The sequence below is a fragment of the Pezoporus wallicus genome, unplaced genomic scaffold (genome assembly GCF_028554395.1).
Source record: "Pezoporus wallicus isolate ANWC-B61680 ecotype Strahan unplaced genomic scaffold, APGP_CSIRO_Pwel_v1 contig_3181, whole genome shotgun sequence".
NCBI classification, from domain to species: Eukaryota; Metazoa; Chordata; class Aves; order Psittaciformes; family Psittacidae; genus Pezoporus; species Pezoporus wallicus.
Window position 1 is genome coordinate 2,635,049 of NW_026641700.1, and position 23,430 is coordinate 2,658,478.

General features: G+C 39.0%; 2 protein-coding genes across 12 annotated transcripts in view; one reads left to right on the top strand and one right to left on the bottom strand.

Annotated features, from left to right (window-relative positions):
- The window catches only part of TOP2B (DNA topoisomerase II beta), a 60,515-nt gene extending 48,385 nt beyond the window's left edge, over positions 1-12,130 (top strand). Inside the window, exons 23-36 of one of the 2 annotated variants that reach the window (XM_057424969.1) lie at positions 167-367; positions 2,011-2,206; positions 2,375-2,466; positions 3,629-3,784; positions 3,909-3,992; positions 5,048-5,245; positions 5,597-5,741; positions 6,870-7,028; positions 7,841-8,048; positions 8,550-8,635; positions 8,915-9,025; positions 10,354-10,470; positions 11,331-11,428; positions 11,645-12,130. In XM_057424969.1, coding sequence (XP_057280952.1) covers positions 167-367; positions 2,011-2,206; positions 2,375-2,466; positions 3,629-3,784; positions 3,909-3,992; positions 5,048-5,245; positions 5,597-5,741; positions 6,870-7,028; positions 7,841-8,048; positions 8,550-8,635; positions 8,915-9,025; positions 10,354-10,470; positions 11,331-11,428; positions 11,645-11,806 — 2,013 coding nt within the window. In that variant the 3' untranslated portion in view covers positions 11,807-12,130. The remainder of the gene's footprint in view (positions 1-166; positions 368-2,010; positions 2,207-2,374; positions 2,467-3,628; positions 3,785-3,908; positions 3,993-5,047; positions 5,246-5,596; positions 5,742-6,869; positions 7,029-7,840; positions 8,049-8,549; positions 8,636-8,914; positions 9,026-10,353; positions 10,471-11,330; positions 11,429-11,644) is intronic. The other variant, XM_057424970.1, reaches the window with a different exon arrangement.
- Positions 12,131-12,191: 61 nt separating this feature from the next.
- Positions 12,192-23,430, bottom strand: part of RARB (retinoic acid receptor beta) — a 325,319-nt gene continuing 314,080 nt past the window's right edge. For all 10 annotated transcript variants that reach the window (XM_057424975.1, XM_057424971.1, XM_057424972.1 and 7 more), the window contains 3 exons: positions 18,186-18,390; positions 16,464-16,622; positions 12,192-13,631 (listed from right to left, as the gene is read on the bottom strand). In XM_057424975.1, the coding sequence (XP_057280958.1) occupies positions 13,435-13,631; positions 16,464-16,622; positions 18,186-18,390 (561 nt within the window). In that variant the 3' untranslated portion in view covers positions 12,192-13,434. The remainder of the gene's footprint in view (positions 13,632-16,463; positions 16,623-18,185; positions 18,391-23,430) is intronic.

Consider the following 23,430-nt stretch of genomic DNA (forward strand, 5'->3'; position numbering starts at 1 on the left):
TGTCTCCACTAGTCTTGGCCCACATTTTGCATGTTATTATGGTTCTGTAAATTATAACTGGTACAGATGTAATGTAGAAAGCTTTGATCTTATGTTATTCAGTTGGTTTAAGGATTTAGGGATTTTAAGAAGCGCTTCTGTTTTTTTGCTACCCTGTTTTTAATAGGTGTACAAAGAACAGGTTCTAGAACCTATGTTGAATGGGACTGAAAAAACTCCAGCATTAATTTCTGACTATAAGGAATACCACACTGATACAACTGTGAAATTTGTTGTGAAGATGACGGAAGAAAAACTTGCACAGGCAGAAGCTGCTGGATTGCACAAAGTCTTTAAGCTTCAAACAAGCCTTACTTGTAATTCTATGGTAACTTTTACATGTTTGGCTATCAGAATCCTTACCGTTGCTTGCTGTGAACTCAAATGTTTTTGTAGTGTATTTTGATGCTTGGTATTGATCACTATATTGTGTATTTGAAATTGTTTGAATAGTAGAAAATTGTGATGATATACAGGCATGACAAATATTAAGTCAATATGAATCAGCAAATCTGTTTTAGCTGAGGTGAATTCTTCAAACCAAATTAGACAGGCTAAGGGTGCCTTAGGGTGGTTAGTTTCCTGTAACTGAAAATTTCCTGTGCAGCTAACCAAAAATGGTTAAAGTAAATCATACAAATAACTTTCTGCCATATTATAATTAGATTTGAGTTTTAAACTTGAGATATTTTTAAAATTACACTTTATGCAAGACTGTTACACCTCTAATAGGAGCTAAACGATCCAATGTTTCACCAACATATAAATCCCATTTTAGATTGTAAGGTATAGAAAACATTACCCTTACACCACTGAAGACATAATAGTGATGTAAGTTACTCATATGGTTTATTCGACTTATAGTACCATGTCTGTTTCTTATGAGAGGGATTTGAATAGTAAGGTAATTTCTGCCAGAATATTTCCAAACAATCTGTTTTTATAAAGACTGGTGAAAAATAAAAAAGGCTACTTTCAGGTATTATCACAAAGCATAAATACAATTACTGTTGTTACTGTTGTATAAATCAAAAGCTACAGGAAAATGGGTTAAAAATAAATTAAAGACCATAGTCCATAGAATTGGAAGAGGAAAAGGTCCTTGCTCAATCTACAATGTGTAGACCATGCTTGAAAAGTGTATCTTCCAAATTAAGGTAATAGTATTTCTCCTAGGTTTAAAAAGCCACATGAACTACTGTAAGACCCTGTCTTCAAGTTAATGTTTAACACATTAAAATGTTTTGCAGCTTAATCCTGCATTTTCTGCCTACTGAAATAAATAGTAAGGGATGCTTTCTGTGTATGTCTAGGAAATAATCTGCACTAGTGTAAGCATCTTAAAAAGTTATGTGAGCTAGTCATTGTTCACCCAATGCCCAAATAGATACTTTAGATAGATGAATTGCCCTCTGGAGGGGCTTATTTCTTCCATTTAACTATAGAGGGCACCTAGTGTGACTAGTTCACCTATTAATGTCTAAACTGGAGATGTCAGAAGTCAGGCAGGATTGATTTCACCTATAATATAAAAATGTCTTACTTTGAGCTTGAACTTGAAGGATGGCAGTTTTCAGACCTGAAAAGTGGCAAAGTTTTCAGCTGAACTGGACAATTATTAAAGATGCTTTTCAACTGTTATGTTAAATGGTTGTGAATCATTAGGTGCTACTGAACTCATGCTTTAATATTTAGATAAAATTAATTATTCAGCTGAATTCAGGTATATTTCTCTGCATAGCTGTCTTCATGTTTGAACATGTTACCATAATGCTCATCTTAAATCTATTTGTGAATAAAAATCTATTCATTTGTGTGCTATGTAGTTCCATAGTAAGTTTTGAGTTCACAGTCTTCAAAACACTGCTTTTTGTATGGTGCATATATATGTGTGATAGAAATAAACTTGTACACAAAGGTTTACAAGGTTTAAGTTTTTCAGTCTCAAGCAGTATACCTTGTATTTTATAGGTGCTATTTGATCATATGGGATGCCTAAAGAAGTATGAAACTGTGCAGGACATCTTGAAGGAGTTCTTTGATTTGCGATTACATTATTATAGTTTACGCAAGGAATGGCTTGTTGGAATGTTGGGTGCGGAATCTACGAAGCTTAACAATCAAGCTCGTTTTGTTCTAGAGAAGATACAAGGAAAAATTACAATAGGTGAGTAAATATAAGTTAGAATTATCAGTGGTGGGGGAAAATCTGGAAATGATTTAAATGTAGTAGAATGTACTTGCATGTAAGGCATTTATTTTCATGACACTGATCCTTTGTTCTTTTCCTTTCTGACCTGGTTTGTGTGTGTGTGTGTGTGTGTGTGTGTTGTAGAAAACAGATCAAAAAGAGATTTGATTCAGATGTTGGTCCAGAGAGGTTATGAATCTGATCCAGTAAAAGCCTGGAAAGAAGCACAGGAAAAGGTAATAATCTGAAATCTCTGAACTATTTGGTGCTGCTGATGTTATAAAAGGTATTAATTTATTCAGATGTTCGTTTCTGCTAGTCTAACTTAAGTTATAACACACACAACACCATAAAAAAATTAATCATTACTCCTTATGGGCTTCCATTTAAAAAAAATACATTAAACTTGTACAAAACTACTGTCATATAATGTTGGTATTGTATATAGATAGTTCTTATAAAAAAAACCTAGATAATAGAAGTCTGCAAAGGAGAATACAGAGGATTTGCTTTATGAATGTACCCAAATCAAAACTGGCAACTTGATTTCTGACTGGTTGATAATTAAAATGCTGTGTCAGTTACCCTACATGTATAACTGATTTTCCCCTTATTATTTGTTAAATGATTGCAAAAGGCAATTGTTATATATAAAACTTATTCATGTTGCATTACAGAAAACTGATATTTTAAAGCTATGCATTGGGAACTTATTTTAATAAATTTCACCTTGACCTATATTTATTTCTTCTTTTATTATAAAACAGGAGGGGGTTTTATTGTTCCAAAAGAGATATGTAATGTTTAATTTCGTGCTTTACTAAGGGAATATGAAACTACTTTGAAAAGCAACTTCATATCTTCAGATTTGTCAGACACCCTTTTCCTGTGCCATTGCCACTGCTTTTGCTATTCATTTTCATTTCTCATTTGATTTGCTTTACCTTTATTTTTTACTACTTTATTTTAATTTCATGAACTGTGTCATATTTTATAACAAAACTATTATGAGAAATTTTGATCTATTTCCAAACCACAGTTTGTACATTCAGGGCTTCGATAGCAGTTTTTATCTAAAAGCCTTGCTCATTTCTGAAGGAACAGATATAAAACAACAGATAAAAAATAACCCAAGGGCAAAGGTCTCAACCCTGTGAGATAGCTAGGATTGTACCAATATTTGGAGCTAATAGCATACAAGGCATATGGTTTAGATTTGTTTTCTTAAATTATTAAATAATCCAATTACAGCAGGTCACAGAAACATAACCTTAACCTTTCCAAAAGGCTATCAAATCTATAAGGATGCTTCTATATGATGGTGGTTTGGAGCAGCATTACAGTTTATGCATAGAGCTGAGATTATTGGTACTTGTAACTGTGAATATTTCACTTTAGGCAGCAGAAGAAGAGGACCCGCAGAACCCAAATGATGATGCTTCTTCTGCTTCTGGCTCAACTTCTGGCCCAGACTTTAACTATATCTTAAACATGTCTTTGTGGTCACTCACAAAAGAGAAAGTAGAAGAGTTAATTAAGCAGAGAGATTCAAAGGTTGGTACAATATAGAAGACTTGTTCTGGAATGATATAACTGATGTGCCAAATTGTGAATGTTCAGTTTCTATAGCATTTACTTTAGTTGTAACTTACTTTCTAATGATATATCCATGTTTTAGGAGAGAGACCTAAATGACCTTAAAAGGAAATCTTCTTCAGATCTGTGGAAAGAAGATTTAGCAGCCTTTGTTGAAGAGCTTGAAGTATGATTTTTTACATATTTTTCTTAAAATATTAAATTCAGATTAGCTTAGTTAAAAGCATTATCTAATTAAAGTATTAAAATTTAAGAAAAAATCCCGCAACCACCCACATCTTGGATTAGAAGCAGATAGACCTCCAAATAGGAAGTCAATATTGGTTTGTGTTCCTTGTTGTGTTTCTCGGGGATTGTCTCTAACATCTATACAATTTAATGTTTTTTCCAAGTCAGTGATGATGAAAGAAAAATTAGCAGGAGGAAATGTTTTCAGATGACACAAAAACCTGGGAGTAGTAACTGTTAATAGTAATAATTATAGTAGTTCTACAAGATGTAATTGGTTGTGAGGGACTAATTATTGTCAGATAGAAAGCTGTATTATGTATGAATGGAGTGTGTAGGCCATAAGTACCATATGAGGAGCTCTTACTTTGACTTGTTAGTAAATCTGGAGAGAGGTGAAGTCCTATTGGTGGGTACCTTGTGAGCCTCAGCTTTCAATGTTACCTGAAAAAGGATGACATAATCTTTTGAGGTGACACAGGATAACACAAATAAGATGTTTGTTCTATTTCTCTGTGTGTTTGTGGTACAGCTGCAATTGGAGGTGTTCTGTTCAGATGTCTGCATTTCAGCTATATGTTCATACTGTGAAAAAAAGCTGATTAAAGGGATGGGATATGTTCCTTAAAAATGACTTTAGAAGCTAGCTGCTTAAATTAAACACTGAAATAAATACTGAAAAGTTACATCAGTACCCAGACACATATGTGAGAAATAGAAACTTGATGAAAGATTTTCAGTCTAGCAGTGTCCAAAAGTTGCTATTTAATTAATCTTGAATGAAAGTGTAGTTTTTAACTGTAAAGGGTAATCAAGAATTTACCAAGATTAAGTGGTTGGTTTTCTGTTACTGGAAAGTGTAACAATTCAAATGAGAATTAAGTGAGGTCTTATGCTCCATGTCAGAAGGAGATGAAGCTTAAATAATGGCCATGTTCTACTTTGTCATTATTAAATGTTGTTCCCCCTACCCTGCCCCTCATTTTTTGTTAGAAAGTAGAAGCACAGGAAAGGGAGGATGTTTTGGCAGGCATGGTTGGCAAACCAATTAAAGGCAAAGTTGGTAAACCCAAAATGAAGAAACTTCAGTTGGAAGAGACCATGCCGTCACCATTTGGCAGAAGAATAGTTCCACAGATTACATCTGCCATGAAAGCTGATGCTAGTAGGAAACTGCTGAAAAAGAAAAAGGTAAGTGACAACTAGTGCTATTGTTAGATTATTTACTATGGAACTGCTATATTTTTCGACTCTGGCAGCATAAATACAAACTGCTAGACCTCATTAATGATGTATCCATACTGCTCTGCTGACCTAATGCATGAAAAAGTTAATACTGGATTTGTTTTACATTTGCGAGCCTCTTGTAACTCCTTATTGTTCAGGTGGTTTTACTGAGTCTTCTTCTTTCCAAGACAGTTCAGTAAATGTCAATACACTAGTCTACTTTCATTTATTATCTCCTACAAAACTATTCCAGCTCTATCTTGAAATACAAAGGTGTAATTTATTTCATTTTGAGCAACTTTTTTATATTTTCAGGGGGAAACTGATTCCTTGGCAATAAAAATGGAATTTGATGAAGACTTTGGTGGTGTGCCAGCTGACGGTGGTGGGGATGACTCACTGACTACATCAGCCACAGCAACTAAAACCCCTAAACCTAAGAGAGAGAAGAAGGAGCCTGGTAAGATTCTTACACAGCCTTTGTAACCATAGTTGTGTATACTAATTGGGCATTAAATGCATTTTTAACACATGGTGAGAAGGGAAATATACCACAATAGTCATTATTTCATCTGATTTTCTTCCCTGAAAAGATGTGTGGAAACACTTGAAAATCTGGTGAAATTTAAGCTCTTTTCTGGGGTGGGTGGATGTTACATTTCCTATGTTCAGTTTTTTGGGGGGGGTCTTAATCTTTGAATTTGTGAGTAGAAAAATAGATTATTTTGACATATTTAGACTAATTCTGTGCAAATGGAAATTTCTTGTTTGCATGCTGTCTGATGTTGAAAGATGTGGCACTCGCCTTCAGTCTGAGTAATAATAGAGATTGTAAAATTCGATTAAATAAATATTTTCCTATTAACATATTCAGTCATTCTGACTTTTAAAAAGCTATACATGTTATGGTTTGGCAGACTAAACAATATTTATGTTAACTTTTCTTTTTGTTAGTAGCAATTTATTACTACTGTTTGAGATATGCATAGTAATGGCGGGGCAGCAAGAAAAAAGAAAGCTAAAGACAGAAGGGAAGGTTTAAGTAAAAAAAGGAATAAAAAGTGGTTATGCAAATATTCAGTGGATTTTCCAGCCTGAGTGGGTTAACTGAGTTAGGACTGAGTTGTCTACCTGCAGTTCAGATCTACCGTAGCCAGTGTTGAGCTAGAGCCAGTTAGCTCAGTTTGACCTTAACTTGCCCTGCAATTGACTGAGCGCATTTTTACCCACCCAATAGTATCTTCTGCTTCCCACATTAATTGGATTTTTCAGATCTTGATCATATTCCCTGAGCAATGGAAAACCCCAGCAACCCTTTTTTTTTTCAGAGGAGTTAAAACTTCAGATTAGAGATGTACATGCTTTTCAGTCACCAGATCAATTTGTTTGGCAGCCGCAGGTCAGGTTCTGCGTGAAATAATACAATTACCATGACATCCTCCTTCAGGAAGGAGAAGAAAATTTACAGCATTTAAAGGAGAGCTTTGAAAGATAAACATTTAGGCTAAATTTATTCTTCATAAATTAATAGAAAAGATAATAATATTTTTTTTACCCTGACTATAGTAAATGTTTTAACTTGTGGTAGGTACCAGGGTAAGAAGAACACCATCATCTACAAAGTCCAGTGCAAAAAAAGTGAAGAAACGAAACCCATGGTCAGATGATGAATCCAAATCTGAAAGTGAATTAGAAGAGAATGAGCCTGTTATTATTCCAAGAGACTCTCTGCTTAGGAGAGCTGCAGGTACCCAAGCTTTTGTGAATTGTGCATTGTGACTGAAAGTTTAAATTGCAAACCTGCATTTTCCTTTGGCCATATATACCCTTGCTTTAGGGCTTTTCCTCCTACAGATAGCTTGCATTATTTTTTCTTCACTGTATGGTTAGTGAAAAACCTCTTAATGTCAATATGAAAGGTTTTGTAACTTGGTCCAGAAGTCTTTTCTCTTATTCTAAACAATAGAACAGAAATTACTCAAAAAAACTAGTGAATTAGACAAGAAATAGACAAGATAATACCTTTACAAACAAACAAACAAAAAAGTAATTATACTGTCAAGTAAGGTCCAAAAGCCCAAGTGATTATGAATATTTCTAAAAAAAAATTCTGAACAGTCCATGAAAAGTAAAAATACCAGAGACTGAAAGTTTGGAAAAATACACAAATATCTGACAGTTTAAGCAAAACACACAGATTTTTCTGGAAAATTGCCAATCAATTTTACAAGCATTTGATTAGGAAGAATGTTCTAATGATGAATTCCAGATAACTTCAATTGTAAGTGGAGGATTCTTATTCTTTAAAAGTACTTATACAGTGGTGTCTTCATAACCCCATTAGCTGAAGGTATTTGAGCAAGCCACAAGTGGTATTAGATGTTGGCTAACTTTAAATTACGTCCCTCTATTCTTCCAGGCTCAAAGAAATTTCTTTACCGCCAGTCTTTTCTCTTCTGTACTCTGAGGCAGGGACTGTTTAGTGACTCCCGCATTGATTTATGTATTAACATCAACAACTATTTTGAAATGTGTATATATGTGATTTTATTTTTCTAGCTGAGAGGCCCAAGTATACTTTTGACTTCTCAGAAGAAGAAGATGATGCCGATGATGATGATGATGCCAACAATAATAATGATTTGGATGAGCTTAAAGTAAAAGCCTCTCCAGTTACAAATGACAGAGAGGAGGAGTTTGTTCCCTCAGACAGCTTAGAGAAAGATGAATATGACTTCTCCCCAGCCAAATCAAAGCCATCTCCAGAGTAAGTACTGTAACTCAGCAGTGTTTCTTAACTAATAATCTTTTTGAATGCAGAAGTTTCTGAACAAAACTGAGGAACATCAAGCTGTTGTTCTTCTACATGTACCCTATAAAATAATATTTACACATTTCTGAGGAGGAATGAAAGCACGTGTTATCTCAGCCTTGCAACTGACCTATGTAGAGGCAAACATGACTTACCAAAGTATGGTACACTGCCAGTAATATCATCTGATAAATACGTTTTTTACAGTTGTCTGTTTTCCATCTTGTGCCAGTCTGGTATATAGCACTATTGAAAAAAAAAAAGGATTCTGTTAATTTTATATGCCTGAAGTTCATGACTGAATGGTGCTTTTAGGGGTTTGACTGCTGCAAGCGTATATAAAAATGCTAAAAATACTTTATAGTGCTAAATCAGCAATTTAATCTCATATGGATATTATCTACATACTTCAATATATAGTTAATGCAACTCACGTAATTTATTTTTCCTGTTCGGAAGTAGGAAAACATCTCAAGATAAGAAAAATCAAGATTTTGGGAACATCTTCTCTTTTCCATCTTACTCGCAGAAACGAGATGATGGTGAGCTTGTTTTCACTGATCTTATGGCAATATATTAGGGAGTTTATTTGGTATACACAAACATCACACAGTTGTTATAAAATAACAATGTCCAGATTTACAAAGGGGGAAGGGGAAGGAGGTTCTGATCCTTAGAGAAATAAAGCTTGTATCACAGGTGAGAAAGCTGTAGCCTAGCTTTAGTATCAGCAGCACTTTTTTGAGGTTGACTATAATTAGTATTCATGACTTAAAATATGCAGTGAATCAGTCTTACTCTAAATCTACTCTGGATTGTAGATACAACAAAATTGGATAGTGATGAAGAGGATTCTGCTCCTGTTTTCTCATCATCTTTTGCCCCCAAACAAACAGAGAAAATTACAAGTAAAACAGTAGCTGCTAAAAAGGGTACGTATAGGATTGTCCTGTAAGCCATCCATTTATTTGAAACTGATCTCCTCCCACCTTTGTGTTGTCTTTTCACATTTTCAAAGTGGGGACTGCATTCCTTTATTTTAAACTTGGTGAAATTCAGTGTAGGGTGTGAACTTTTTCCAGCTTCTTAATGATATCTGTTTCTTTCTGGCTAGCAGAGTGTCAAAAGTTAATACTTTCCACATATGGAGTTTAAGTCCAGCCTTTGATTAGTTTAACTAAAGGAAGGTTTTTACCCTCGGGGAATAAGTGAAACAAGATGACCTTGGGGTTGAAGGTAGTCTTCTGTAAGGGATCTAACGTACTTTCATAGGAAGGAGAGCAAGTGCAAAGAAGGAATCTCCAAGAAATATTTACATCCTAAGTAGGTGTCGTGGTTTAACCCCAGCCAGTAATTTTCTTGTTGCTCTGACTACTTAGGGCAATGTTGGTTTGTCACTTGTTGGTGCTACTTTTAAGAGAAAGACTTGCACTTGTTTCTAAATGTGTGCTAAAGCATATGCTAGACACCATTTTTACTGTGAAATGTAACGGTTTTTATTATCCAATAGTGGTTTTAAACAGGTTATAAAATAGAGTTCTTAGTAGATGATAGACTGGGGATTTTATTACTTTCAGATCTTTGCCTTTCTTCCTTTATGTCTTTCAGATAATTTTGGTTTTTCTTGCTGCTTTATCTTCTGTCCTCCAAAAGCATTTTTATGTAGTGCCATGGCCTTTGTTTTTTAAAACTTCTTTCAACCATTCTGCAGGTTAACTTAATGTATTCTTCCCCTAGTAGCAGTTAAGAAATCCATAGATATGTCCCCTCCCTGCTTTTTCTGAAGTTCGTTTTCACTGAGATAGATTGACAAAAAAGGATGTTACAGACTCAAACTCCTGCAGTGATTATGGGGGAAGTTGTCCTGCAGTTAAACTACCGTGAAGGCAAAAATGTCACAAACAGCAAGCCCTCTCGGTAAACACTGTAATGTATCCAAACATGTTTAAACTATCCAACCTGGAGAAATTGTGTTGCTGCTTTAGTTACTGGTAACCTGTTTTGTGCTCAGAAAGATTGAAAGTATTTAATCAAAACCACTGGAACTTACTTAATGCACTGATACACCTGAAAGTATGACAGAGAAAACCTGTTTATTCCACATAGTTTTAGCATAAAAGCTGAACTATGTTTTCCCCAATGCAGAAACAGCTCATCTTGTTTTAATCTGCCATTTATGCTGTAATTGAAGTATCTAATAGAATTTAATACTTCTAACCAATACATGAATTTACCATATTTAATATCTGTATTCTAACAGCAAAACCAGATGTGCCCCCTAAACCTAAAAGAGCTCCCAAGGCCAAGAAGGTGGAAACTGTAAACTCTGACTCAGATTCAGAATTCGGAATTCCAAAGAAGACTGCAGCACCCAAAGGTAAGAGTTTTGGTGCTGTGCTGCTCAACACGCAAATCTGTGCTCTCTGTAGCACAGGTTCGTAGTAATTTTTATAAGGAAGCAGGACTAGTGTCTCCAAAGTTAGAACCACACTGATTTATTAGCCAATTTATCACTAGTAGATTACTGAGCTGTGTGCGTTCTCTGTGATAAATACAGTGCACTGACTTTTCCTGAAAAACAATGTGTGAACTTCTAATCTGACCTTCACTTTTGGAAATGTGCTTAATACCCCACCTCCCCCCCCTCTTTTTTTTTTTTTTTTGTTCATCAGTTCTACTGGATACTACTTATTTTCTTTGATCTTTTTACATGATAGTAAAATCTGGTAGTAATTTTAGTAGTGATTTCTGGCTTTTAAACCAAATTTTTGGTATCCCAGTTCTCAGCTGTCAGAGTCCTCAGAACACAGCACATCAAGCAGTGTAATCCAAGCAGTCTGTAAAGGATGTGTCAGTGCTGACAGTTGATCTTAACAGTAAATCTCCTAAATAGTAGAGGTGAATTAATGCTGTGTAGTCAGTACAGGTGAGTGAGGGCTTGTAGTACGTGAAAAGTCTGGAAGTCATTGATCTAATGAAGTCTGTCCCTGTCTTGAACCAACACTTGAATTGAAATGGTGACTCTAGAGAAAGTGCAAAAGATTCAAAAGTGAGAAAATAAGATACTGTATTTTGCTGCTGCTGTGAAGAAGGATGAATTGTAAAGGATGCTTGAACCTTAACATGTAGCAATGTTTAAGTGGTTTCACTAGGCTTTTTTTCAGTTGGCTTAAGTCTGGAGTTTTAGTTTTTAAAAAAGAAAAAGAAAACAAAGTTATATTGCGGTCTCTCACCTAGGTAAAGGTAGAGGGGCAAAGAAAAGGAAAGCATCTAGTTCAGAAAATGAAGGTGACTACAACCCTGGGAAGAAAACACCTAAGTCAACACCAAGCAAGGTCAGTTCCAGATATGCTCTTTTCGCCTTGTAAAGGGAACCTAATAGATTACTTTTATATAAAGGTACATGTTCTTACTGTATAGATTGCTAACATGAGATATGGGGATGAGGTTTGTTTAGAAATTACATGTTAGATAAGCTTTCCTTCAACTGTGAATATTAAAAGGGAAAAGGTACACAGCATCATAACTGATTTGTCATTTCTTTTCCAAAGAAATCCAAGAAGGCTGCTTTTGACCAGGATTCCGATGTGGAAATCTTTCAGTCAGGCTTTGCCTCTGAAACTGCCCCAAAGCCACGGACAGGCCGGGCTAGAAAAGAAGTGAAATATTTTGCAGAGTCGGATGAAGATGATGATTTTGATATGTTTAATTAAGTGCCCAAAGAGCACACAAATGTTTTCCAACAAATATCTTGTGTTGTCCTTTTGTCCCTTCTGTCGCAAACTTTTGTACATTTGACTTCTTTTATGTGATAATGTAATTGATGGTTTTTATTATTGTGTGTAGGCATTTTAACATTTGTTCTTACACCTACAAGTTTTATGCTCTTTTTTACTCATTGAAATGTCATGTATTTGTCTGACTGGCTTGTAGAGATGTTCTAGACAGCTGTGCTAAAGCACATTTTAATTGTCATGGTTGCAAACAGCAAACCTGCTTTTTGAAATGAAGTTTAAACATTAAAAAATGGAAAACTACTCTGTGTGTGTGTGTGTGTGTGTGTAACGTTTGCACTAGAGTGACTACTCCACAACTGGCTTTTTTTAAAATAAATATATTTTATTCTTTGCCAGGAGACTCCATGGAAAAAGGTAAACAGTATATGAACATAGAAAGCATTGTTAAACAATCTTAATGTACAAACAGAGCCAGTGAAAGTACATCACAGACTTGCTAGAATATATATAAAAAAAAAATCCACTAGTGCTTTAAATGAAACCTAAGAAACTGACACTTTAAATCTGTTAACCATTCTACCACAGTTTTCACTCTGCTTCATGGTGATTTAACAAGGCCAAGGCGGCAGATTCTCTCCTTATGTTCCTAGAAGTCCTAGCTGTACTTCCCTAGCATGTGGAAGGCTGGATAACCCAGCTAATTCCCAGCAGTCAAATCTTAACGGAAATACCTTAGACTCACCGATTCAGAAGCTGTAAATGAGTCTGCTGGTTATCATCCCATGAAGCTTCCCTAATGGCTTGTGGACAAGTAAACAAAAACATGGTAACACTAAAGACTGTTTGTGCCTTGGAGGCTATCATTAACTGCAGAAGTGTAGTAGTTAATGGTGTAGCTAGGTCACCAGCCAGGTAAGAAACCACTTCTTTGAATTTTAAAGTGACATTAACAGTAGAACAAATGACATCTGAATAACTGATCTGGCAGTTAATGCTGCTACTGCTGTCTTTTCTGCTAGTGCAGTGACTTTTTGTATACTTTTTACAAGGAAGGAGATGCAAACTGAGGGCATCAAAGCCAAGTTTTCATATTAAACTAAAACAGATGGTCCTTTAAACTTCCTTTCCTGGATGAGTACAGTAGTCCATTTCATCTGGTTGGTGTCTTGATCGTTTTGGGTATGAGAGACAAAGGGAAAGCACCAAACATCCAGTATGGAAAGTACAGCCATACATTTGTATCTACAAAGTCATCAGAAATGCAACCAGAATTTAACATTTGAGATCTGTCTTGTCACCATGCAGTCTTGAATGCTCAGAGGAGAAAACAGAAGCTTAACTTTTTTTTTTTTTTTTTTTTTGCATGAAATGGCTGATTTGGAGTTTCAAAAGTTTTGCATTTTCTAGTTTTAAGAGTTTAAACAGCAAGGAGTATATATCGATACATATGAAAATTTCTTGGTCCTTGTTCAGTTTTCATCTATATATATACATATATAGATATATATTAAGTCCAGAAACTTAAGCAGCAGTAAAAATGTTTTTCTTGATTTTCATCCCTGTACGTAAGGTATTAGGAATGTCTGAAGTAGCTGGAAAATGTCTTATTCCACCATAGGGGATTGACTGACACTGCTGTTATCCACTGAACTAGGTGAGATACTAGGACTGTGTTCTGCAGTATTTCCATTTGAGGTTGGTGTCAGTGGTTCGTGTCCTTCAGAGTTCTCCAACATTTCCTGAATGAGAGGTGGCATGGATCCAGGAATTTCCATTTTCAATGTAATGACACGTTCTGCACCTTGAAAGAGAAAACAAAAAGTCCTTCCCATTATAGTGTGATTCCTACAATTTCCTTTTGGTTAATATCATCAGTAGTCATTTCAGAATACGTTACTTGAACAGATTTGGTATCTCCTTCTATACTTCTTGCATACAAAATGATGTCAACGAACTACTTCATTCATTACAAATAAGAAGGAGTTACATGAGTACTTTACTTAACAAATTCATTTAAAATTACAACACAGCAACTGATATTCCAATACAGGTAAACTGGATGAACTGATGCTTTTCATAGAGGAACCAAAATGATATTAAATTGCACTGAAAAATTAACTGTAATTACGTAGATGTCTTCTTATAAATTGGAATATACTTCATGATTTTAAATCCGTACTGGATCTAGAAAGACTAAATGACAAAAATTCCAAACATTCCGGCTGATTTATGTGAAATAGCCGAGGTGAATAGCTGTAAGAGAACTGCAGTGATGTAAAGCAGAACATTTCCTTCCCATATAGAAAGCTGAAGTAAGATTTAGAACTTAGCAAACCATTGTTTCATAGAAGGAACAAATTCAGGCAAAAGGATACTGGGCTTATGGAGCTGTCTTCTGTAGCTTTCAGACATCCTCTGTCGTGCCAATTAACCACACAAGTGCACAGAAATGCTGATCCTGTTTATGTCTGACTTAACTGTTCACTGTTTGGCCTTGTCAATTCTAACAAACACCAGCTATTTTTAGATGGAGATGGCGTTGCAGGTTAACGTGCGTAGGAATAAACAAAATTACTACATCAATCCTGACTACACAAACTGTGAGCCAACAACTAATGCCAGGTAAGAGGAAAAAACCCCAAACAACACAAAGCCACCCAATAGTGCCTGCTAAGGTGCGCTAAGGCTTCTTGAACATGACAGGCATACAGGGATGACTGTACAGAGAGGCAGACAAGTCACAGTTCACTCATGACATGTACATGACATCAACCCAGTGCTCTGAGGAAGCCCTGTGCTTTGTTAGCATGCAGAGACATATGGTGTGAGTGGCGGCCTATGTTTAAAAACTGTCCAGGAACGTGCCTGACATAGAGCAGTTGCCTCTAAGCAGTTCCCTCAGCAATTAGTAAATTACTACAACTATGGGAATCCTTAAATGCTGGATGGAAGAAAAGAACGTGAAAAGAAAGGTTGTTACTGAGAAATGCCTGGTCTGTAAAGTGGGAGGGTTCAGCTGCTGTGGCTGCTCTATACTGCTGCCTCTACTGCTTACAGCATTAGGCAACCCATATTCAGCAAGCCCTGACGTGGCAGCAGTAATGCTAATGCAACTTCAATACATACAGCATTTTGTTGCAAACAAATGATACAGCTGAAAGACTGTCAGTTAATAAACATAAAGAGACAGGAGTATTTTGGAACTGCATCTCAAGTAAAGTGAGGGCATATGCTAAAGATTCTACTCCACACTGAGACATGAATGTGCTTTACATATTTTCTGCTGGTGTCAAAAAGACTTCTTTTATCAGGACGACATCAGGAAATTTATAGCTATAAATCTCAGTGTTCAAATATCTAGCGTAACAAGTTGTGTAGGATTCCTGATCATCTTAAAATCTGAGTGATGGAATAGAAACCTGTGCTGTTTAAATGTGAAGGGAGGCAAGAAAAGCCAACAAAATTAAACAGAAAAGAGTCTGGATATATTCTCCTTATCTGTGCTGCTGCAGTGCACATGCAGGAGAGAGCAGCCATGGTGGTAACCCTGGACTGGAAGGGAGTGTTTATGTTCCTGCCTTAATTCATGAGCTTCAAAAATAATCTACAAAGGCAATGACCAACTTGACAAGCAAATGCTGATTAAAAAAGTCTCTCAAATAAGACTTCTGTTAGAAACAAAAGGACAAACTCTGTTATTGTAAAGAAATTATTGCAGAATTATGCTGAAAGCTTCTCTAAAATCCAGTCTATAGCTACATAGCTGCCTGTACATACAAGCTCATGTGCTTGCTTTATCAATCAAATCTGTAGCAGAGTAAACACAGTCAGAAAGAACTGCAGCAACCACTGTACCAAAGAACAGTAGCAGTTTAGATGCTCTGTAACCAGGCTGGTACATCTCTGATATAGCTCCTCTACAGTCCACTTCTACCATCAGAACAGCTGCCTGGCCTCCCCTCTGGGGCTGTACGCCTGGTGAGGGACAACGTGCCAAACAGGGAACCCCTCGGATTAAATGAAAGCTTTAGAGAATTTATGTGACAGCGCTTAGACTGTGTGTGTGTGTGTTTCACATGATCAAGCAATCGCATGTGAGACTACACAAAGCGTTAAACTGAAATTGCTCCATGTGTAAGCAAGGTTAGTTTGGATCGGAGGTGCTGAATCTCTAAAATCCTGGATCAGATCTGTTCTAAACCTTCTGCATGTCAGACTACAGTCAGGGGAAATTTGGATGGACACATGCTCTCTGCTGTATGCAAACAGACTTCGGTTTTTGAAGGCCATTAGTACAGACAGCAAAGTACATGCTGACCCGCACCCCCATGTAAACATTAAGAAAGGTTTCATTCAGGTCTTTATCTTGTCTTAAAATGACCAACAAAGAGTTCATGCTAATGATTTGCTAACCTGCTTACACCTAAACATCATTTTCACTCAAATTGCACCAAGAATGTAGCACTGTGTGCCTGAAGTATCACCAAAGTAAACACAGGAGTTATGTAAAGAGAAGAAGGGTCACGAGTACCTTTCCTAGATGTATTAAAAAAATAATAACCCAAGTCTCTAGGCCTGTTTCCTCTGACATGTAACACTGACACTATTGCTGAGTTATTGGGAGACACTGTACCTTTTGCACTGATGCTACGAAGATCTGTGATTTTCATTAAGATCTTTGGGAACATATGAGGCTTGTTGGGTCGTCTCTTTCGGATATAGATTTTCAGTGCTTCAAGCAATGGTTCCTGAAGCTTATCCACTTTCACTGGTTCTTCAAGGTCCTGGCGATCTGTAGAGAAGGACCATAGCACTTGTGTTATTTTAAATATTTATCTTTCTACAAACTCCAAGTCACAGAAGCTCCTCCATGTGCTTGAGTAGAACTCCACGAATTTCATCTCTTACTCCACCTATGACCCACACTCTGCAGTGAGTATTCCAGAGGAAGAGGATAAACCATGGCTTTCTAAAACTTAAGATTCATTTTTCCTTGGAAAGGTGTGGACCACCTTGAGTGGTCCAGAATGTTTTGCTCTTGTACTGCCCTCTGCAAGGGGAAAACACCTTGCTGCAAATGATTTCTGTACAAGAAAGAGGGGCATTTTACAGGGGCATGTAGTGACAGGACAAGGGGGGATGGCTTTACACTGACAGGGGGGAGATTCAGATTAGACATTAGAAAAAGTTCTTCCCTGTGAGGGTGCTGAGGCCCTGGCTCAGGATGCCCAGAGAAGCTGTGGCTGCCCCATCCCTGGCAGTGCTCACGGCCAGGTTGAATGGGGCTTTGAGCAACCTGGTCTAGTGGAAGGTGTCCCTGCCCATGGCAGGGGGTTGGAACTACCTTTAGGCCCTTCCAACCCAAACTGTTCTATGATCCCATGATATTTCAGAATTAATTTTGTATGCATCACTGATAACCTACATAGGTACATAAAGAGATTGCAGCTAATTTAGGTCTTGGTTCAATATTAAACCGAAGTGAATTACCATCAGGTAACAGCAGATGGCAGTGCTAGCTTGAGTGACAGCAAACGTCACCCATAAACCAAGACACACCAGTCACCTGTTACCGGGCCCCATCAATGCTTTTGAGAAGGGTTATGGTTAGAGACACATAAAAACGAATGGTTTTCTACTAAAGGGCCACTGTCAACAAAGACTGACTCTGGTTTTCTTAGACATCCTCTAGTAGCACCCAGTTTGTATTTCACCAAAATGGACAACTAAACACAACTCTGGTGTGTTGCCAGGCCAGAGCTTGCAAAGGAGGAAGAGCATCTGAGGATCTGAGGCCTTGCTTTTTGTATTCTAAACTCATGGTTTTACCTGATTTTACTTGAAGAGGTCCCTTTCACACTGCCATCAGCCCACCCCAATCATGTCATCAGTGCCAGTATGAGTTTTGCACTATAATCTACTTTTGTCTAAAGAAACTTATCCCCAATGACTTCTGTGTCAGTGCAATTATACCCACATACATGCAATTGTAGTTGTAAGTAAAAGCTGCGTAACAAGCACTTTGCCGTAACAAAGGTCATTCATACAGTACCCATATACTGCTTACAGAAAAAAGCAGCAGGATGTAGCCTAAAGTCCTTCACCAGGCAAATAATAGGATCAGTTGCTTGACAGAATGATTTGATGCCTTTAAAAACATATAAATAATAAACCAAATAACTATCATCAGTGAAAAAAAAACTTCTAGTGTTAAGTGATTTATAAAATACATATAATATTACTACCTCTATACATTATGTAGATTTAGTAAAGGAAAGCAAAACAAGTAAAACATCAACAAAGTTATTATTGTGTCTGTCCTTACGAAATGCATCCCTGTTCATGCATACAATACCTCCGCAGATTAAGCAGATGGCACTAAGGAGACCCGTTTCTGTGTCATCCATTTCCAAAGGCAGGAGCTGGTTGGCAAACGTGAATACGAGATCAGTCAGTGGGCCAAATCCGGCATTGTGCATCTGAGTTCGGTTTAGGGTAAGGCCATCTGAAAAGGTCATGGTGTCTTGTTCTGGTGTGTATCTTGTGCAAATTCTAAGGATCTGTGGAAGGACAAGAAAAGAAGAAATCTGAAGAATTTAATCCAAGGAGATCTGTTGCATTTCCACGATGCGGCAAACAACCCACAGAACTGCAGTACATCACATCAAAACAACCCAAAATCAAACACCAGCTTGTTTAGTTCCAGTAGCACAAAAGCTTTCTGGTAAAACATAAATGCACTCGATTGATTATGGATGTTTTTTATAACAGAAATTTAAGAACAGGAATTTTCCTCATAGTTATGAAATATCCAGAACTTCCAAGCAATTCTCACCACTTTGGTCACCAACATTACCACAACATTCACATAAACGGCATGCCATATACACTGAGCTATACAATGTTATTGCACTGCTGATCTGATCCAGTAGGATCATGGAAGTGCCTCCCCTTTGAACATACACGTATCTCATTGATTTGGGGATCAATTCTGCATTGCAGTGCTTCTCTGCTTCTCTGGGCTGTGTCTTTGGAAAGGACGAAGTGTCTCTGCAATACCTTGTGTGAGTGTGGGCAGCTGTGAGCTGGTGAGAAACACCTAACTTCTGCTTGCTTTCTTGAGGGACAGCAAACAGGAGAACATCCCCTGTGAACACAACCCCGCAGTGAGTGCTCCATAGAGAGCAGTGCAAAGCCCTCCAGCTCCCTGGAAGCTGCAGTTACGGTCTCCATGAGCGCTGCTCCTCTTGCCAGCTTGGGAGCTTGCACCTAAACCTCCACACAGCAGCCTGAGGAGCTGGCTCAGCTTTTCTGCTCTGATGGTTGTTAGTTCTGTGTGCTGTAACCTCCTCACCAGCCCGTCGGCCTCCAGCTCAAGGCTCTGGTGCTTCCCCCATCCCTGGGCAGGGCGCACACCCTGTCTGCCTGGTACAGTGTCCCTTCCCATGGCCAACAGCATCATTCACTCCCATACAAGCCCAGGCAGTGGTGGTTTTGGCAAGTGCGCTTGAATGCCGACAGCCACCCAGCACTCACCCCAGATGAAAGAGCATTCGACAGGAGGACGGGGATTCACACCTCTAACTGGACATGGAGGAATGCAAACCACATGAATAAAACACCAAGGATGCTCTGCATTTTGTTAGCAAATGCCTCTGGGATAACTGAGTCAAGGGTGCTGTCACAGTGGAGGTGGCAGTGCAGACAGCCACAGCTGAGTTCAGAGCAAACCCAGGCTGTGTCCCATGACAGACTCTATGGTGGGGGCTCATTTGTACAGCTGCCATTAATGAACACTGCCTTAATGACCACATAAGAGATGTCCATCATGTTGACATAGTTCTGTTATATATATCAATGCTTAACATGTACACTAATCAGAGGTGGGAGAAGGCTTATCCCTAAAACAAAACCAAAACTTGCACAAGCCTCGCTGACCAGCTGAGCTGGCTGCAGCTTTATTTTTTCAGGCTTGACTGTATTCATTTCCCATGCAGCCATCCTACTTGGTTTTAAAGATTCGACACCAAAGATTTACACTAATGTAAGTGAGCACAGAGAGCATCTTCATTATTCCTATGGCTGCTGAGACTCCGGGACAGAGGCCCCAGTGCTTGGCAGCTGACAAGTCTGGGCTTGGTTCTCCCACTTTCATCACTGCCCGGCAACGGTGCTCCAAATAAGCAGAGAGGAGAATGGAGAGGACGTGGCCCGTAAGAGACCTACAGGGAAGCTATTTCTTGTCTTAAATTCCTTGGTAAGAGGCTTAATAGGGTGCATTTCTGCAGAAAGCTCTTCAACTATTTTCTATCTCGGCAACAATCTTATCTCCCATTGTGGGCATACACTGGAGTGCTGAGGATCTGTGTGGTTGGACAGGCATGCTTCATATCCTTCCCCTACCCCTCAGTTGGAATAAGCTCTTGAAATTACTTGAGTCAATGAACAAGAGAAGCACAAATACAAACACACGGCACTCAAATTCTTCACTGACCACAAATACCCCACAAATATAGAATCACAGAATCATAGAAAAGTTAGGGTTGCAAAGGACCTTAAGATGATCAAGTTCCAACCCCCCTGCCATGGGCAGGGACACCTCACACTAAACCATCTCACCCAAGGCCTCATCCAACCTGGTCTTGAACACCGCCAGGGATGGAGCATTCACAACCTCCCTGGGCAACCCATTCCAGTGCCTCACCACCCTCACAGGAAAGAATTTCCTCCTTAGATCCAATCTAAACTTCCCCTGTTTAAGTTTTAACCCGTTACCCCTTGTCCTGTCACTACAGTCCCTAATGAAGAGTCCCTCCCCAGCATTCCTACAGGCCTCCTTCAGATACTGGAAGGCTGCTATGAGGTCTCCACGCAGCCTTCTCTTCTCCAGGCTGAACAGCCCCAACTTTCTCAGCCTGTCTTCATACGGGAGGTGCTCCAGTCCCCTGATCATCCTCATGGCCCTTCTCTGGACTTGTTCCAACAGTTCCATGTCCTTTTTATGTTGAGGACACCAGAACTGCACACAATACTCCAGGTGAGGTCTCACAAGAGCAGAGTAGAGGGGCAGGATCACCTCCTTCGACCTGCTGGTCACGCTTCTCTTGATGCAGCCCAGAATATGGTTTGTTTCTGGTCTGTGAGTGCACACTGAAGCCGGCTCATGTTCATTTTCTCATCAACCAACACGCCCAAGGTCTTCTCCGCAGGGCTTCTCTGAATCTCTTCTCTGCCCAACCTGTAGCTATGCCTGGGATTGTTCTGACCCAGGTGTAGGACCTTGCACTCGGCATGGTTAAACTTCATGAGGTTGGCATCAGCCCACCTCACAAGCGTGTCAAGGTCCCTCTGCATGCCATTCCTTCCCTCCAGAGTATCAACCGAACCACACAGCTTGGTGTCATCGGCAAACTTGCTGATTTTAAAAGCCTGCTGGTATCTCCAAAGGTTTTATGTAAGAGTATTTCAGGATAAGTAGCAGAAATTAAGGTTATAAAGGACGGCAACCCATCAATAAGAGAAAGTAGGCTTACCAATAAGAGAACTTATCAATAAGAGAACTTACCAGTAAGAGAACAGCAGGTTCTCTCCCCTAAAGTTTGCTGCTCGTTATCCTTTTAAATCACTGAAAGGATTGCACAGAAATGAGAAGAAACAATGCAGAGTTTGTTGTTTTCAAGAAAAGCAAGGTTTTAAAACTGCGTATTTACGAGAAACCCAAGGGCTGCTTGTCTACTTCTGTAATGGCATGCAAGAGAAACTGGAGCACAGCTCTTCCCATCTGAAGTCTGCACATAACGTAGCTGCCTTCCAATAGGCCTGTGACCTGTGCTCATCAGTTATGCAACTTTTGGAGGAACAAGGCTCTGTACTCCTAAAGTGGCATGATTTTTCCTTTGCTCAGCTGGGAAGAAAGGCAGCCCCTTTTACGCTGGTGCTATTTTAATTGATAAGCCTTAGCAATGAGAGTTCCACCCTCAGGGACCCACAGCTCAACAAATCATCAAAGCAGAACTTGTAGATAAATTGGGCAACACCATGGTGTTTGGCAGATATGGTTCTCCACATCCTCCCTCTGAGAGCAAGTCTGGGTACCAGATACTCCCAGCCCAGGAGGACTGGGGTGCCCTGAAGCAGTCACCCTAACCAGCCTGGAGGCCAAACATGCTTCTCCTGACATACAACAGGCCACTGCTCCCTTTCCACGCTCACAGCCCTATGCTGTAAGGCCCATTCTGGGTATTCATGCTTAGGGGTGCTCAGACCTCCCAAATCACCGCCCTCCCATGGCTAACAGAGAGCAAGTGCTCTTGGCTGGATCCTCATTGGGAATGGGTTTGGTTACTCAGCCCACAGCACCTGTGGGCATGCACAGAAAGGCTTCCACACCCAACTGCCGCACCGGCCTTCAAGCAGAGGAGCCTGCAGTGGTTCCGCTGAGCACCGGCACAGTTGAAGTTCACCTATGTGCTTTCTGCAATGCACTTCGGCCAACTGCAGCAATGGGGTCTCAGGTTCCTCCTGCATTCCCTCCATTATCCCACAACACACTGTTATTAAACTCGGAGACAGACGATTTGAAAAGTTGGGTTTGTTTTTTTTTAGGAGTTGTCCTTCATCAAGGTCTGTGTAACACCATGGATATTGCCAAGCTGCTGCTAAACCCTTCTTGGGCAAGCTTCCAGTGTCAAAGTGAAGCTGATTTCAGGCTCATATTCACTGAGGAACATGTGGGAAACGTCAGCACTTCGAAATAAGAAATCACGGTATCTTTCTGGGTTTTAAACTGAACTCTAATGTCCTCAGTGTTGTTTAGATTTTGTAACCAAGCCAAGTGTTTTAGTTGTAACTCTGCTCTTAAATGCCACTTACAGCTGTAAATAAGGTTCTTGCCCATGATTAAAGGACCCTTTGTTTTAAGGAATATTTATATCTTGAAGCATCTGGGGTTCCTACGAGCCAGTTATAAAGTGCAACGCAAAAACCCTGCAGGTTGCGCAAAACCAAAATCATCCACAAAGTTGCTACCATAGAATTGTTACTCATTTTAAACAGGTTAGTTAAGGCAAGCTGGGCTTTGTTATTTAGAGCCCTGTTAGACATTAGCTGCCTTAGCTGCCTGGGACAGTTTCCCCCAGAGGAGAAACCCAAGCAGGTGACTGAAACAATGAACAAACCTCCCCGTACGTGCTGCCGTACCCCATCAGCATGAGTTGTTCCGCACACACAAACGCCTTTGCAGCATTAATGTGTGGGGTTTTACAACAGAAAGCAAAAATGACGCTATTAAGGATTAGTTTTCAGGAACTTCTCAGGCTTTTATGCATAAGATTTAGGACAGGCTGGACCCTGGACTCTTTCCACATTCATTTTGCTAGAGCTTGGTGGGGCTGGGGATGCTCAGTTCCTGCCAGGCCAGGGCACAGCAGTCAGAAGCACTCACTTTTGCGAGGTTTACTCACTGAACTTAGTAATGTTTACCCCTGAAATCTGTGGCACCAGAGCAGATACAAATTCCACCATCCCCAATCGGCGCCTTCAGCTGCCCTGTGAGGCTTAATGTTATTTCACATCCAGAGATTTTGCTTGTTTATATATAT